We start from the raw sequence: 18,333 nt of genomic DNA, 5'->3' as shown, positions 1-18,333 counted from the left end.
AAGAACTACTTAAAGTGTAACATGTTGATTTATCAATCCTCCTAAAAGTAGTACTTTTTAATCTAATACAATATGTCATCAATGAAGCATTGCATATTCATGCATTCCTGGAAACTGGTGATGATTTCTGTATCACTGACTGAAGAGCTCACAGGAATCAAACCTGTGACAGTTCCAGGTCAGGGAGCATCTCTCAGCACGCCGATTACTTTTCCATCACGAGAGAAAATATTCAGGCTGAGAGATTTCCAACATTTCACTGACAGATGAAAAACAATGATTTATTTGAAGATTTTCAGTCTGGCTTGAGAAAACATCATAGCACAGAGACAGCTCTGGTTAAAGTCACAAATGACATTCTAATAGCCTCAGACAACGGACTTGTCTCTATTCTTGTTCTGCTCAATCTCAGTGCTGCATTTGATACTATCGACCATGATATCCTATTGCAAAGACTAGAGCACTTAGTTGGCATACAGGGAACTGCTTTAGGCTGGTTGAGGTCCTATCTATCTGAACGCTCTCAGTTTGTGTGTGTGCAGACCAAAGTTAGCCATGGAGTGCCACAGGGCTCAGTACTTGGACCTATTGTCAGGGTTGGGGGGGAAATAGGACCCAAGTGCAGTTAAAAATACAAACAGGTTTGGTAACAAAAAGTGAGCTTTATTAAAAAGCTGAAAACAAGAAAAATAAGAAACTACTTAACATAAACAAAACCGGGGAGCACGACAAGATCAAACCTACAAGCAGGACTTCAAAAACGGCAGGTAACATGGACAAGCATCGACGATCAGGAGACGAACAGGTATCATGGATGAGAAACGACGACGAACAGACATGGAGCACAGGGGAAGACAAGACTAAATACATAGAAAGGTCATCACAGGACAAGACACAGCTGGGCAGGGGAGGCATACACACAAGGGCAACAGGTGAACACAATCAGACACACCAGGGAAACTAAAGACAGGAAGGAAAACACAGGAAGTAGGATCAGACAAGACACAAGGAGGAAAACATTTCAAAAATAAAAGGTGGACAATGAAAACATAAATCCAAAACACCTATTTTGTTCACATTATATATACTTCCGTTAAGCAATATTATAAGGAATCACTCATTATCACTCACTTAAAAATGTGGATGACATTGCATTTTTTTTATGTTAAACACGGCCAAAACTGAAGTTATTGTACTTGGCCCAAAGAATCTACGAAACAAATTATGTAAAGATATACTAACTATGGATGGCATTAATTTGGCCTCTAGTGAGACTGAAAGGAATCTTGGTGTTATATTTGATCAGGATTTATCCTTTAACACCCACATAAAATCAATTGCAAGGACCGCCTACTTCCATCTACGTAACATTGCAAAAATCAGGCATATCTTAGACCCTCCAGAAAAACGCGGGCAAAAATCCTAGATTATGCGGGCTAAAATCCTTGATTATGCGGGCTAAAATCCTTGATTATGCGATCAAACATGCAGGGTTTTATGTGATTTTATGCGGTGAAATTGCGGGAAGTTGCAAAAGATGCGGAAAGTTGCGAAATATGCGGAAAGTTGCGAAAAATGCGGAAAAAATAAATATTGGGCTGTCTTATTTATTTATTCTCTCTCACACACAACCTGCCACTAACGTTAAACCCCTTTACTATTCAATTAAACACCATCAATGTTTATTTATTGTAAAAGCAATTGGGCTATTTTAATCTCACACACACACACACACACACACACACACACACACACACACACTTCTCCACCTCATTCTGTTTTCATTTACTCGTTCGTTATCTGACCAGCTTCAATCTTGTAGGCTTCTCACCTCGTTTCTTGTAGCCCTCGAAAGGGTTTTGGAGGTTGATGCCTCGGTGAACGTGAGCTGTTTGGCTTTCTTGTCCGCAGCAGCAGAAAGCATTTTCGAATCTTTGAATGAATCAAAGTGGGTCGTCACCGTCGATGTTCTCTTATGCTCCAACACAGTTGCACGGGGTGCAGAATAGTTTCTCCCCACTTTCATGCAAGACATCGGGGTACTGCTTTGCCCGGTCTTTAGCAGAAATGTGAGCTCCACACGTTCACTCTACGGTGTTGTTTACCTTCTGTGATGCGCGAGCTGATGACGTCGCGCATCATCATCACTTTACGTCAAGACGAGTTCACTTTTTTTTTCAACTTTGTGTGGAAAAATGCGGGGATTATGCGGCCTTTTGATAAATATGCGGCTTTTTAAAAATCTGCGCCATTTTGCTGATTATGCGGAAAATTCGGCGATCGCAGAATCGCGTTTTTCTGGAGGGTCTAATATCTTGCCTCAAAACGATGCAGAGAAACTAGTCCATGCATTTATTACTTCAAGGCTGGATTATTGTAACTCCTTATTATCAGGGAGTACCAAGAAGTCAGTCAAGTGGCTTCAGCTGATTCAAAATGCTGCAGCTCGTGTACTAACCAGAGTTAGGAAAAGGGACCACATTACTCCTGTTCTGGCTGCCTTACACTGGCTCCCTATAGAACACAGGATAGAATTTAAAATTCTTCTTCTCGCCTACAAAGCCCTTAATGGGCAAGCACCATCTTACCTTAAAGAACTCATTATACCCTACTGGCCTACTAGGGCATTGCGTTCCAAGAATGCAGGGTTGTTGGTTGTTCCTAGAGTCTCTAAAAGTACAATGGGAGCCAGAGCCTTTTCTTATCAAGCTCCACATTTGTGGAATCAGCTTCCAGTTTGTGTTCGGGCGGCAGACACCCTATCCGTTTTTAAGAGTGCGCTTAAGACCTTCCTTTTTGATAAAGCTTATAGTTAGGGCTGATTAGATTCAGCCCCTAGTTTTGCTGATATAGGCTTAGTTCGTCGGGGGACATCTTACTTCTTCCTTCTCTCTGTCTATACCTGTGTTCTCTCATGTTCCGAATAACCCAGGCTCCCCGACATTTCTTTTTGGTGTCTATCTACATCAGGATCCTGAGTCGTGGCTGATTCTGTTGCTGTGGTCCTGGATCCTGTATCCTGAGTCCTGGACTTCGAGTCGTGGCTGAACCTGTCTCTGCGGTCCTGCCTGACTTTCATCATACTACTTCCCTGATGGCTTCCACAGGATTGTTGACATCCTCGTGGATTTATCTTCCTATTATACACACATGCATTTCCAAACATTTGGACTACCTATGTTGCAAATGTATTATCTTTTCAATTTACACACTATTGCACGTCTGTCCGTCCTGGGAGAGGGATCCCTCCTCTGTTGCTCTCCCTGAGGTTTCTCCCATTTTTCCTTTAAACTGTGGGTTTTCTCCGGAAGTTATTCCTTGTACGATGTGAGGGTCTAAGGACAGAGGGTCTAAGGACAGAGGGTGTCGTATTGTCATACTGATATTCTGTACAAACTGTGAAGTCCACTGAGACAAATGTAACATTTGTGATATTGGGCTATATAAATAAACATTGATTGAATGATGATAGTGAGACGGAGAGGCATTCATCTAACAGAGACACATGTATGAAAGAAAACTGGAATAAAGAGTTAGAATAAAGAAAACACTCAGAGCAACAAAGAAGGCAGAGGAAAGGACAGAAAACATGGACAAAAAATACATTTAAAGAATGATGGAAGGATAGAAGGATACTGTACAGTAATCGCAACGTGCTTTGGATAAACCAAAATAATGTCTTGATAGTGTAGAGGTGATGATTTTAAGGATACTTATCAAACCTACACTGAAAAATCTGAAATGTTAACTTTAATTAAATGTATTATGTCAACATATCTCACATATTAGGTTAGTTCAGGGGTCTGCAACCTTTGACCAAAAGAGCAACATTTATTTTGTCTCGAGCCGCAAAACATATTTGATAGCTTATAAAGTTGTATATATTGTTTAGTGCTGTCAAAATTATCGCGTTAACGGCGGTAATTAATTTTTTGAATTAATTGCGTTAAAATATTTAAATTGCACAGACAGCAGTTAGTAAGATTGATTTCAGTCGCCACGGTTTTGAAAACTTTTGTCATGTAGTGATCCTCTTCTCAATAGAACATCTTTGATAATGTCTTCTGGCCAATCAGAATCAAGATAACGGCGTGGTGTTGTTGCAGGAAGTCCCGACGGAGAATACTTTTGCTGTAGTACAGGGGTGCACATAACTGGTACGCAGGTTATGTGCGTAATCTGAAATGCGTACCGTCACTTGTCTCACAAAGCGCATTTGCGTACCGACGTACTTGTGAAGCTACAGAGTCGGTCTCCGTGTGCACAGACAGGGCTGCTGTTAACGTCGGTCTGTACAACGGACTTGTGCCAAAACAACGCCAACCGGCTGCGGAGGGAGACTCCCCCCTTCACTGGAGAACTGCGCTAAAACAGCTGATCACAACGTTCACACTCTGTGGTCACGAAGTACTCCACTAGCACTCCACTAATGTATTAATCATGATTAATACATTTTTAAGCTGTGATTAATCTGATTAAAAATGTTAATCGTTTGACAGCCCTAATATTGTTATATCATAGACAAAAACTACAGTTTTTTTGCATTTATTATGTAATACATTATAGAAAACAGTTTACCTCAATTTACATTGTGTCCTTGGGCAAGACACTTCACCTGAACTTGCTCCTGTGGGTATTGTCCACAGTGACCATTGCATGTATAAAAAATATGTGTAATGTGTATCTGTAAAGCGCTTTGAGCACTGGAAAAGCGCTATAATAAATGCAAGGAATTATTATTATTATTATTACCTTAATAATAAACAAATAACTCTTATAAGGAGAATACAAAAAATACACAGGCCTACTTTAAAATAAATCAACACAGCACTTGGGGAGTCTTCTGCACATTTGAAGAAAAGGAATATAATTAAAATGGGCGCACTTTGAAATAAATAAAACCCTAACCCTAAAAATAGTTAACTTATTGAATTATGACTGAAGATCGTCAGCTGTCTTCCTCTCCCGTGTTGTTCCTCGATACGTAAAGGCTGCAGCACAGTTGACAACTTCTCTCTACATGCTGTGAAAACATATAACTCTAACTGTTAGAGAATGTTTCTTCCTACTCCTAAGTGTCAAAGAATAATTCTTCCTTACTCCTAAGATATTTAACCTGTTGACGTTAATAACAAATCCTGTCCGTGACGCCAGCTTTAAGGAATGTGCTCCAGCACTTAGTGTCAAGTGTTATGGCCTGATAGGGAGTGTTACGGCTGTGGGAACACTGGCTTCGAGGCCATTAAGGGTCAGACGCAAATGATTCAGGGTGCCCAGCTGTTTAGTCTCTCCGAATATGCTCATTAACTCTCTGTAAACTATTTAAAAGGTCTATCAAGAGAGAGAGGCTGGGCAGAATTGACATGGCAACCCACCGTGTAGTCAGAACCTTTTGATGCTGTGACTTGTGATATGAATTGTCCGGCCGTATCCTTGTAATAAACTATCATTGTTTGACATCAAAGCTCCAACTCTCCTCGTGTCTCTCTGAGTCCTGAATCTCCATTGCTGCAGAAGTTTCCCTTACACTAACCACGCAGGATTAAACGCTCTGTGTTCCTCCGATACTTTTATTTTCTTTGATTTATCCATAGTTTGCTCATTGAGCCGGGGGTCAGGTTATTCGCCTGCAAGAAAAGGCGCTGGTGCGGGACCGTAGGATGTGACGCCAGAGTTCCCGTTAGCCGGTAATTACCGGACTATGACCGGTAAAATATGCTGAAGACCGGCAAATCTAAATCTCTCCGGTCAAAGTGTCCGGTCAAAATCATTTCCGTTTAGCGCAATACCACATCAGTTGCGCAACTTGCACCACTTATGTGACAGACAAAAGAGCATGTGACAGACATGAATAGTCAACTCTAATGTCTAACACTTAATGTGGAGAAAGAGATCTCCTGTATGGGTTGATTGTGCAACCTGGAAAGGTTGAGAACCCCAAAGTTTAATGTTATGAAAAACTAGTACTGGTCTCAAGCACATAGAAACTGCCGGATGCTTACTGACAATTTGCACATGTGCGTTAATTAACATGAATTACCTCCGTGAAGCTACGGGTTGTGATGTCTGTGTTTTCTTCCCCTGTCGCGAGTTCTGATCGCTCAGTGATGATACTTATATGTCTGGAATCCGTGGAATCTCAGCTTGCTAATCGTCACTAATCGATAAAATATGCTGAAGACCGGCAAATCTAAATCTCTTCGGTCAAAATCATTTCCGCTTAGCGCAATACCGCATCAGTTGCGCAGCTTGCGCCACTTATGTGACAGACAAAAGAGTATGTGACAGACAAAAATAGTCAATTCTAATGTCTAACACTTAATGTGGAGAAAGAGATGTCTTGTATGGGTTGATTGTGCGTTGATCTGTTGGTAATGCCTCAGGGTTCCGGTGGGCATGTAAACAAATGCATAATGCTGCGCTATACTTTGCGGCCTCACCCGGTTGCATAGCAACGCTTATTGTTTAGGTGTCTTTTAATAAGCAGGTAGTCCTATCATTAGCTAGAACTAGCTGGATCTGATCGATATGGACATAAACGCGAGTGAAGTCTAATCTGACGGGAGAGAGAGATCAGCTGCTGCTGACGAGTCGACATGCAGCTCGGCATGATCACAGAACAAAACACACACTTCAGGTTAGAATATCACACGTAGCTATTTTAATGACCTCTCAAACTACCGTAACTAGTTATATGTTTAGTTTTACTGTCGGGTCACTCATTACTGGATCCACGAGTTGCATGATACTGACGGGCTGTCAGACTGCAAAAACAGCCCTTCCAAAAACTAGTAAAAAAATAATGAAAACAAGATGTTTTCGCTTGTTATGAGCAAAAAAATCTGACATAAGAACAAGTGAACATTAGCTTGGTAAGATATCTTGAAATAAGATGCGATATTTAGATACATGAGATCTTGAAACTAGCTGGGAGAACTAATTTTGAACTTAATTTTACCAGAATTAGGAAATCTTATGTTACAGAAATTAGCCAAAAATGATCAAAAACAGTATTTTTCACTCAAAATAAACTTTTAGATTTTTTAATTTCAGGACCATTTACCCTTATTTTAAGTTATATGATATGAGACTCTTACTTGAAATAAGATGTGCAAGTATGGCTTAAGTAAGCTGGAAATACTCCTATTAAGCATTTACTACTATTATTAAGTCAAGAATTTAACTCTTTGTAAGCTCTACAATGGCGACACAGATCTAGAATTATCGCATTCTCCAAATAAGTCTGTGAAAATGAAAACAAGTCTTTAATTTAGCAGTTTATTTTCTACCAGTGAACTACAGGAGCATACACGGCAAAGTACTTACATGGAAATGATCACAAGAAAACACTTGACATAATTTCCAAAACTGTACAAACTGCTCCAGAATTGAAAAAAACACTTTTCCTTGGCCCATGATATACCCTTCCATAAAGTTTCATATTTAGTTGTTTTTCCTTACAGTAACACACACAGGACCAAAAACATAACTTCCTTAGCAGAGATAATGAATGAACATTAACACTGTGAAACACAAACTTCAGTGGCCTGGAATAGAATAACAGAACTTGAGAATGACATCTGGCCATATATCACTTTTTGTTCTATTGGCCAAGAAAAGCTTTCCATTCGGCCATGCCTTTCTTGTAGGATGGTGTGAGGTCTTTGTCATGGATTTTGTCCAAGAGGATCTCTGTTTGTATGACTGAAAGCAGGGTGGCTACACACTTGGGGTATGTAAGGTGAAAGGCATAATAGTAGGCCATAAGGTATATGGCACCCACAGCAATGTCCTGTTTTGGGAATGTAGCTATTGGTGCATCACCTATGGCCAGGAGGCAGCTGGACGAGCTCACAATCAGGACTGGACACGGGAGAGGTCGCTTCTTCAAGTAGGAATTGGGGTCTTCTTTTACCTTAAAATGTATAACACAAATGTATGCCATTAGGATCATGCACTATTGTTTTAAAGTTCATTTTCGTTATTTGTAAACTCAAGCCTTTTTAACTGTCTTCAATGCATGAACTCAAGGTTTAAAGTATGTAAGAATGAATATGTTCGTTTGCTGTACAAACTGGTTTTGCTAGTATTGGTTAGGTTTACCAGGCTAAGCTATTCTTCATTAGATCTCTCAAAGCTACAACAAACCCTTGTGTTAATTACAGTGTCTTTGAAGGCATAATAATACATTTTATTTAGAGGCACCTTTCAAGTCAACCAAGGACACCTTACAATTCATAAAATATTCTAAAAAAGGTTAAATATGGATAACATTTCTTCTACTGTCTGCAAGCTGAATCAAGAGATGTAATACACACTCCCTTTTATTTATTTTTCACAATTCAATTAATTACCTGTGCCTTGATGAAGAATTGTTTTTATAAAATTCAAATGAATAAGCAAGGTGCTCATATTCAAAAATAAAATGGTTAAATTCAACCTTTTTTCTTCTTATCTTATTAAAAATAGGCCATTCAAATGTTTTTACTGTGATAAATATGTCACCATTGTGCCTGGCCCTTGCATAAGTAATGAATGTGTTCCACAATAGTACTGGGTAGAAGAAATCCATATGGTACTTTCCTAAAATATTAAATACTGCATTGTTGTTGCTTTGGACAGTCAAAATTATCCTGCTACATTTTACACACTCACCTCGAGGACATGCAGCAGAGCCTCACTTGCATCTCTTAGCTTTTTTGGAGGAGCACACGGAGAGGGGAACAGTGATGGCAGCACACGCAGGATCCTTATAGCCTGTTCAGCTGTTTGGAAAAATACATGACTTTTACAGAAATTGCAGGAGGTAAAATCTGAACAACAGTCTAGTACAGATGTGATGCTTTAAAAACATGAACATTCAACAAACAGTTAAACTCCATCGCAGATTAAAATAATGAAGCCAATACAACAGCATATGAAGTTGGCAGTAAACATGCCTTAATGTATGTCCAACTAACCCTGTTCACATAACATTATAACTTACCTTTGTCCATTCCTAATGGAGGTTTCAGCATCTTTTTCCATACGCCATAAAACTGCACCTTCTGGCAGAAGTCTTGCCATCTTTCCAACATTTCATCAATGCTGTGGCTGTTATCCTTGTCCAGAAGACGTCGAAGCTCACCCATTGCCTATGAAATATCCAATAAACCAAAACAGAGATCGAAACTATCACTTAGGAGGAGCGAATTGAAAAATAATACCTGTTAGTTATCACATTTTGACTAATGGATAGTTAATAATTACTCACATGTCTAATGTCCCTGAAACAAGGATATGCCTCAAGAATCTTCTCGTGTTTGTTGTCCTCACGAGTGGCATCAGAATCAATGAATGCTCTTCTGGCTGCATACTCCAAATCCAAGAGCTGAGAGACAGACTCATAGTCAGGATTTTTCTTTTTATTATACCAAGCCTGAAGGGTCCTGTAGTGCTTGGCCATGGAAGCTCGACTGTCAGTGTCTGGACTATCAATGTTTGTAAACCTGTTCGCTATAAGACACAAAAATACATAATTACTTTTCAGAAACAGAATCAACTAGAAGGGCACACAAGAAAAACACGAGACATCATTTCCAAAACTGTACAAACTGCTCCAGAATTGAAAAAAACAAAAACTTTTCCCTGGCCCATGATATACCCTTCCACAACATTTCATATTAAAAAGCCTAGTTGTTTTTACCTTACAGTAATACACACAGCACCAAAAACATAACTTCCTTAGCAGAGATAATGAATGTTCTTCTTGGTACATATGCAGAGCTGAGAGACCAACTCATAGTTAGATTTATTTTCCTTACACAGAGTCTGTAGGGTGCTGTTGGGATTGGCCATGGTTGCTGGACTGTCAGTGTCTGGAGTATCGACTCCTGCATCTGTTTTAAGTGTAAAATACAAAAACACAGATTTAGAATATCACAATATTTGAATTTAATTGGTGATACAGGAGTCAGGAAGTAGGATTGTTACAACACATTTGAGTTTCAATGCTTTAGGTCTCTATTTTGACGTCTCAAAAAGAAGTAAGCCCCAAGCACATATGGCAAGAGCACATCGACTCACACTTGATATATCTTATTTGACCAACATGCTTAAGGCGAGACACTACAGGTGAATAGGGTAATTTTTTTAACTTAAAGATATCAGCTAGAAATGTCTCCAGTTAATTACTTACAATAAGGCAATTATTAATTAATAGCATGTTTAAATATGCAAATGATTATCTCATTAAATATGCACATATTTGAATACATTTCAGGAACACAAATCTGAACTTTGGATAAAGCCAGGTTCAAAATGCTTGTTTCATTTTGTAGTCATATTAGTATCTAAGGCTTTTACAGAAGGTATTTTGGATATCTCTTTGTATCACTCCATAAATCAGAAAATACTGTCAACAGCCCTAAAATATAAATTTTCGCCATGTTTTTAGGTATACAATGTTGTATAATTCAGGCTATGAATGATACATGAACAAACCCTTCTGTAAAAGCCTTCATAATATTGATAGGAATATAACTGGAAGGTTTGGTGTCTCTACGTGCTACTGAAGTGGACATTTCGAACTCAGAGTAGGAGAAGAAACTCATTTTGAGAAAACGACCTTTAAAGATTGCATTGAGGCGCTAGCTAAACTCTCCTGTTCTCTGGGCGACAGCTTGCGCCTCGACGTACTCCGTGAAGGCATTTCATGTTCGGGGTCATTTGTTTTTTGTATAACCTTGCTTCGTGCAAGTGACAATTGTTGTCGTCTTCACTGTGAAAGTTTTTTTCGTCGTTCTTTTGCCATTTTGAGATTTCAATTTCTAGCGGAAAGCGGTCGCGGTACTTTATGTTACGTTAGAATGCTAACTTTTGGTGAATTTAGGAGAAATCTACAGACGCAAATAGACAAACTATAGTCAAATAAACACTTAAATGTGTATTTTGTACGTTTTCCTTCCAAAAGCCTGAAAGAAAACATGCTATAGAATCAAAAATGCACAAAATCTCAAAATGTACCAGTGCATGAAAAACGATGTTTTTGCCTGCCGTGTCTCGCCTTAAATGTGAAATCTCACCAGGAGCTCACAGAATAGTTTTGTATTGTTTACAAGACCCAATTATGTGACTTTATTATATTTGTGACTATCACAAGTCTATCAGAAATATGAACACCACAAAGGGGCACATTTGTAAATCCAAAGCTGGAACTTACCAGTTTCTTTACTGCCCGAGCCTGGAATGCTACTTCCATCCGAGGACTGATCCAGAATGATTGTCGAGCCACTTGATTCCTCCGTGTTACTTCCCTGACCAACTCGGCGCTTCTTTGAATGTCTCCCACCTGGACTGGTCTTATGGGGGATCTCACATTTTGCAATCTTTTGTATAGCTGAGCATACACAGTGACCTGGGACAAGACACATGAGTACAGCCTTCAAAGCTCTATTACAAATGCAGAAATTCAAATATCTATTGTATCCAACTGGATGCATTTCAACACTTACCCACAAAGTTTTCTTGCTGCCTCTGTCCTGCAGCATGGGGTAGTATTGAACTATTCTCTTTGCCATAGCTGTAACTTCTGGCTTTGAAGGGTATCTGTCTGAGTCTTTATCCCCCTTTGCCCTCAGGATTGTAATCATACTTGTCATGGTGTTTCTTATGAGCCGGCATCTGAGGTCCTTTGACATTTGAAAGTCGCTCTCACAACCTTTCTTCGCCAATTCAAAGAACTGTTTTCGGACCTGCTCAAGTTCACTGTCAGTGTGCAACACATATTCTGGAAAGGATAACTTCACAACCTTTTCAGGGGTTTTGTACTCTGGGGGACATCCTTTCACAGGAGTGGATGTCTGTGGCAGGGGCGACTCATTAGTAGAAGCAGGACTTCCCATTGGTTCGGAGTCTTTTAGGCAAGGTTCCTTTAAAATAAAAAAAAGTAATGGTTAAAAAATCAACCTAAACTTCAATGTATTTTTTTTTTAATATGTTTATGTGAATTTGGGCGAGTCATTTCTATTTTTGTGAATTTGTCAATCTTATTTCCCCCATTCATATTGAGACTCATTTCATTGAATTAGTTATGCAATGTCATTGAAAGACTGACCTCATCCAATTCTGCATGACATGAATGCCAAACCGCTTTTCTCCGAAAGAAGTTTTCTGGGCCGGGGAAAAGATCGCGCAGGTCCTCACGGGACAGGGTGCTCATAGTTCCTTCACTGATGTTTGCAGCTGTGAACAAATTCAAGGAGACATGTAGCGGGATTATAGAATATGTTGAAATGATATTAGACTTCTAGTGCTGTAGTAATTTAAGACAACAAAACAACAAAGGAAGAACACACACACAGAGACACACATTTAACACAACTCCTTTCACAGCTATAATACATTCATGAACTTGAGATATTTGTTTTAACAGTTTTACACATACAGAAACATACATGATGCAATTTCATTCACATACATTCAAAAGGTGATGTAACTGCTGGTGGTAAAAAAAGACATTTATTTTGACTAGCTCTAGTTAACAACCCTTAGTTGATTCCATAGTTGTATAACTATTTTTTGGGAATGTGCCATTCAGATGCATTTTTCCAATGCAGTTAATCAATTACACAATCAAATTATATGATTACAATTCTGTTGTTTCATACAAATATTCAAGTTGAGCAATTCATATTCAAATATAAATCATATTGAATGTCTAATGACATATTGCTTTCCAAATTATTTAGTTTATTTAATGTTACACGAAATTCAACAGTGCACTGGGTCCCCAGCAATAACTTTACACCCCCCAGGTGAGAAGTGAAATGAACTACCAGTTGTATAAATATGCTATGACAGGCAAAGAGCTAACATGCATTATAATTCATTGTTTAAAACAGGACTAGGCTAATTGCTGACAACTACACACACAGCAGAGAGAGAGCCTAACGTACAGACCCGTTTTGTGCATCAACTACATTTAAAAATAAAAATAATAATAATTTCATACATTACCCCTTAAAATCGACACAGCCACGGCATCAAGTTGGTCCATGCTGTTAGCTGACCTAGCTAGTTAGCTCGCCTCAGCTAACGTTAGCACTGCTATCCTAGCGGCTGGAAACTTCACACACAAAATAAAACATTTATCACTGAACATGGATACTTAAAAACGCATGTCATGTCAACAACAAATATGAATTAAATGTCGAATATAGATTACTTACATGAAACACGTCTTCAAACCAGGGGAGTCAATGTTTAGGCGGGTCGTGACGTGACTCGTGTTCAGCTCCACTAACGGTCCACACACTACAGAGGGAGAATAACGCCGGAAGGTGGCAGTAATGCCTCAGGAAGCAGCCGAAGAAGAAAAAATACCCGCGTGTTCTTTCTTTGATGAGCCCGCCTTGACGTGACCGGAGCTGGACCGGAGCCTCGTGTGTGGACCATAGGTGTGGACTGAACAATCGAGACAACCGGATTACTGCAGGAAACTTCAATTTCGGTAAAGATTAAAATGTACCTTGTTTTTTTTTTTATTCATGCGTATTTTGGTATGCCCTAAATTGTAATGTTAAGTGATTTCCCTACACAATGAGCAATAACCTACAGAGACATATTGCTTGATGATCAGTAGCCTATCACCTTTATGATTTAAGATGTTTATATAGAATAAATGTTAATTTTCTACTGCTTTTCATTTCAAATTATTTGCAATGCCTTGTTTTGCTGTTACGAAAAAAGTCAACATTTGGGATCAATAAAGTATATCAGATCTTATCTTAGCTTATAACTTAAACATTATATGTTTTATGTTATAACGTGATAAGGATCCCTTTTCATTTATTTTTTCCCCTCGCAGCAATATAGCCTACTTACATACTTTAACTCCCTTAATAGCCTTCCACTGTTTTGTACCACACACACACACACACACACACACACACACACACACACACACACACACACACACACACACACACACACACACACACACACACACACACACACACACACACACACACACACACACACACACACACACACACACACACACACACACACACACACACACATATATATATACCAAGCTATTTAAAAGATTTAACAGTTGTACAATTTAAAAAACCGTGTTTTACTTTGCTTTTGTTAAGAATATTATTCAATCTGATCTAATAAATAGTTCTTCATGTAACATACAGTGTATTAGGCCTAAACTAAAAAAATGTTTAAAGTTACTTCCTCAGGATATTGACAGTTTGTATCTATCTTCTCCAACATAATCTGATCCTCTTCCAGTTACCTGTGTGGACTCTGAAACCTGCTCTCCCAGGATGATTTGGCGTTGTTTCATATGCTACATTTTTGTAGCATTGACTCTGAAAAAACTATTAGGTCACATTAATTCTATGCACAGTCGCAGCCCTGACTTTCGTGTGGTATGTGGCATTGATGGTTGTGCCAGTGAGTACCGGGTGTTTAACTCTTATTACTATCACATAAAGAGAACTCATGCACATCTTCTTCAAGACGAATGGGCAGAGGAAGGATTGACTCTCCAAGGCCAACCGGAAACACGTGAAATGATGGGCACAAACAACCAAACTACTGCGAATATCTCTGCAGCTGAAATGGTCTGTGCGACACAGGAACATTCTTCAGTGATCCAAGAGGGTTCAACCATCATCCCTCAAATGGTATGTCATAATTCGGTGTGTTCAGGCCATGTCTATATGTATAGAAATCATATTATTTAAACCGATCTTTCGTCCCCCATTAAAACATTTTCATGATGACCTGCAGAAAGTTAGAAAATGAAATTATTGTTCCCTCAGAAGTCTTGTTTCACAGCTAATGAAAAAGAGTGAATGAGTGTTAGCTATGTAAATATTCAACATGTTGTAATAGAGATGTTTTATACATATTAAGATAAATAGAGATATGTATCTGTTTCAGGTTGGGTTTCAAGAAGGTCGAGAGGGTCATGTGATCATAGACCTTTTCAAACAAGCAACTGCATTTCTTCTTCAAGCTAGAGAAACCCATCGACTAACACAGGTAATTTAAACAGTTTTTCTCACAATGAATGACATGTCAATGCCAGCAACAAGTGTAACTGAAGTAAGCTTAAAAGGCACTCAATGCAGGATTTTCCACCAAAAAAAATGCATATACAAATACCAAATAATCCTTCTCAATCATTCTTTATCACCCAATAGAAAGTGTGTGGCTGCCAACAAACTACACATCCTGCATAGCATGCCTTTTAAAATATAAAGAATTACCTAAAGTATGTGGAAGCAGCTGGAAATAATGGGCTGAATGGAATGTTATACTACAGTGTTTGGTTGACGTTTCAAAATCTAAACCAGAGATGGAACAATATATGATTTACAACAATAGGTTGATTTTGGTAAATGTCCATATTGATAATTATAAAGAGGTTTAACATCCCATTCTACCCCAAATCTAACTGTTGCATGTTCTGCACATTACCTAAAATGCATGTCCATTCCATTTTCTTGAGATTTGTTTTTCCACTCCACAGAGAGCTGTCAACCACGTGGTGAATGGAGTACAGCAATATCAGGCGTCATTATTGCAGCACCTAAAACATCTAATAAGTAATGTGATTGAGAGACATCCGGGAGATCTGGATCAACTGAGGAGTGACGCAATGGGTATATTTGACCAGTTTGTTGACCCTTTCAATCAAGTTGCTACAACACATTTGCAGAATAAGACAATCAAAGAACTGCTTAAACCAGTTGAACCAGAGATTATCACCACAAAACATTCGGTATGTTATGTGAAAAGTGGAGACTCCAGAGTACTTGCCATTAAAAACCAGGGCTTTTATTATATTTCGTTGGTAAAAAGTTTAGAGCAGTTGCTGATGCATCCAAGAATTCTTGCAATGATTGAAGAGGGCCCAAAGCCATGCAAGAATGGTTTTGTTCATGACTTAATTGATGGGGACATTTTTAAGTCACATCCACTGTTTTTGAAATTTCCAACAGCATTGCAGTTAATTGTATATACAGATGAAATTGAATTGTGCAACCCACTTGGATCTCGGGCGACCAAAAACAAGTTGTTAATGATTTATTACACCTTAGGTAATATACATCCTAAATATAGATCAAGACTTTCTGCCATTCGCCTGCTTGCTATGGTTAAAACCAAGGACCTTTCAGGTTGTGGTATAGATAAGATATTTGAGAGAATTCATCAAGACCTTATTGAGCTGTATAATGGTGTTGAGGTTGTCACTGCAAATGGTCCGATGACAGTTTATGGGGCGCTTATGGCTGTGTATGGCGACACTCCAGCTCAACACGAAGTGGCTGGATTTAAAGAAGGCGTGGGGTTTGCCTACAGTAAATGCAGGCACTGTGAATGCAACTTTGAAGACATGCAGGGACAATTTAATGAAGAGCTGTTTGTTAAAAGGACCATGGCAAGTCATATCAGGCAATGTGCTGACATTGAAAAGGCAAGCACTGACTTTCTCAAAGAAAATCTTAAAACAACATATGGTATAAACAGGAGAAGCAAAGTTACAGAATCTCCTCATTTTGATTTAATCAATCAAATGCCACAAGACATTATGCATGTCATTCTCGAAGGTGTTGCTCCATATGAAATCAAATTTGCTTTAAAGCATCTTGTACTTTCAGGTCTTATGGATTTAGACACATTTAATAGTGCAATAATTGGTTTCCCTTATTCTCCTGTGGATGCAAGGGATAAGCCATGCCCCATATCTGTAAATACGCTGTCATCAAATGACAATAAACTGAAACAGTCTGCTGGGCAGATGCTGATCTTGTTAAAGATCCTGCCATTTCTCATTGACACAGTTGGAGAAAATGAATACACAAAAATGCTGCTTGAGTTATTAGAGATTGTCAAAATTCTGTTTTCACCTATTATTGCTCTTTCAACTCTCTCTCAAGGCTAAAGCTTCTAATAGAGAAACACCTAAAACATTTCAGACAACTTTTTCCAGATGTAAATATCATACCTAAGCAGCATTACCTTCTGCATCTTCCCTCCCAGATAAAAGCACTCGGCCCTACAGTGAGGCATATGTGTATGCGCTTTGAGTCAAAGCATTGTTTTTTCAAGCAGTGGGCTTTGAAAAGTAGTTTTAAGAATATTTGTAAATCCCTTGTGAAGCACAACCAACTATACGAATGTAGCCTGAATGTTCATGAGAAACATCCAATTATTTCAGGTGAATTTGAAATGGGCCCAGTCTCTGAGGTGAAAAATGTTAACTATGTTGAAGGAAAAATTAAAGACTTCTTTGGAATAGAGCAAGTTGAATGTATTGTTTCAGTACCGTGGATTATGCAATATGGAAATAAGTATACATGTGGAAAGACTTTGGTTATTTCTAATGTCAACAATAACATTCCAGAGTTTGGACTTGTGAAAAACATTTATATTGTAAATACGTCAATGTACTGTTTTGAATGCCAGCCTCTCTCTACAGTAGAATGGAATGATCATTATTTAGCTTATGAGGTGGAAGTTCCCTCCCTAGCTCAAGCCAATGTTTTGGTAGATTCTGAACAACTTATTGATTATACAGCATATTACTATTTGACCTACAACAACACCAAGTACATTCCAATTAAATATGATCTGACAGATATCATTGCGCATCACTCCCTTCATACATTGTGAGTTTGTGAAGATTGCCAATAAATGACACTGTTCCACATTTTATTAGCCCTGTATTCTGATGTGACTGATGCACTGTTTTCTGATGTGAGTTTTTCCAATAAAAATGTGTTTTCTAAAAACAAGTAATGGTTATTTCTTGAAACAAGATAATCCATCTTTTACAAACACCACAGGAACTTATATATACCAGCAAGTCTTGTGACATGTCAAAAAAACTTGTTTCACCTGAGATACAACTCAAAATAAGATATTTTCAAGAGTATTTGACTTAACAAGACACTTAAGATGCAATGTCTAAAAACAAGACATTATATCTCACTGCATTGTTACTACTTAAGTTATTATGTCTTATATCAAGTGTAAAGACGTATTCTGACTTGAAATTAGACAAATATACTTAGTAAGATTTTGAGTTTTTGCAGTGGGGGAGAGCGCTCCGTTTATTATTCCCGTGTTATTGTAAGTTACTGAACACTTTTAAATAATGTAGTTAATCTACTATAATTAATTTGTTTAATATCTAATCATATCAATTTGTTTTAAAGCTCAATAAATAACAAAGAAGACCTTTGACCGGCTCTTTTCACATTATGTCCGGAAGATTTCAACTTTAACGGACACGTTGACTGGCGAAAAAATTCTAACGGGAACTCT

At 38.4% G+C, this 18,333-nt stretch overlaps 2 protein-coding genes across 2 annotated transcripts in view; both read right to left on the bottom strand.

Annotated features, from left to right (window-relative positions):
• Nucleotides 1–18,333, bottom strand: part of LOC117451071 (junction plakoglobin-like) — a 339,882-nt gene that overhangs the window by 185,579 nt on the left and 135,970 nt on the right. The gene's annotated exons all lie outside the window — the stretch shown is intronic.
• LOC117451070 (uncharacterized) lies at nt 7,298–13,476 on the bottom strand. The gene is made up of 10 exons (XM_034089170.2): nt 13,209–13,476; nt 12,997–13,105; nt 12,095–12,222; nt 11,493–11,909; nt 11,201–11,395; nt 9,804–9,878; nt 9,254–9,495; nt 8,987–9,134; nt 8,656–8,765; nt 7,298–7,915 (listed from the first exon to the last, which is right to left on the bottom strand). Exons 6-10 carry the CDS (start codon nt 9,835–9,837, stop codon nt 7,604–7,606), a joined length of 846 nt encoding a protein of 281 aa, XP_033945061.2. The 5' UTR covers nt 9,838–9,878; nt 11,201–11,395; nt 11,493–11,909; nt 12,095–12,222; nt 12,997–13,105; nt 13,209–13,476; the 3' UTR covers nt 7,298–7,603.

The sequence above is a fragment of the Pseudochaenichthys georgianus genome, chromosome 8 (assembly GCF_902827115.2).
Source record: "Pseudochaenichthys georgianus chromosome 8, fPseGeo1.2, whole genome shotgun sequence".
NCBI lineage: Eukaryota > Metazoa > Chordata > Actinopteri > Perciformes > Channichthyidae > Pseudochaenichthys > Pseudochaenichthys georgianus.
Note: the sequence above shows the minus strand (reverse complement) of the source record. Positions and strands in the feature narration are given on the sequence as shown.

Excerpts from the sequence above, each read along its gene's own strand:
- LOC117451070 (XM_034089170.2), bottom strand. The coding sequence starts at position 9,837 with ATGGCCAATCCCAACAGCACCCTACAGACTCTGT. Across the intron at positions 9,496-9,803 it reads CAGCACCCTACAGACTCTGT|CGAACAGGTTTACAAACATT; the intron begins GTAAGGAAAATA and ends TGTGTCTTATAG. Across the intron at positions 7,916-8,655 it reads CTCTGCTGCATGTCCTCGAG|GTAAAAGAAGACCCCAATTC; the intron begins GTGAGTGTGTAA and ends ATACATTTTAAG.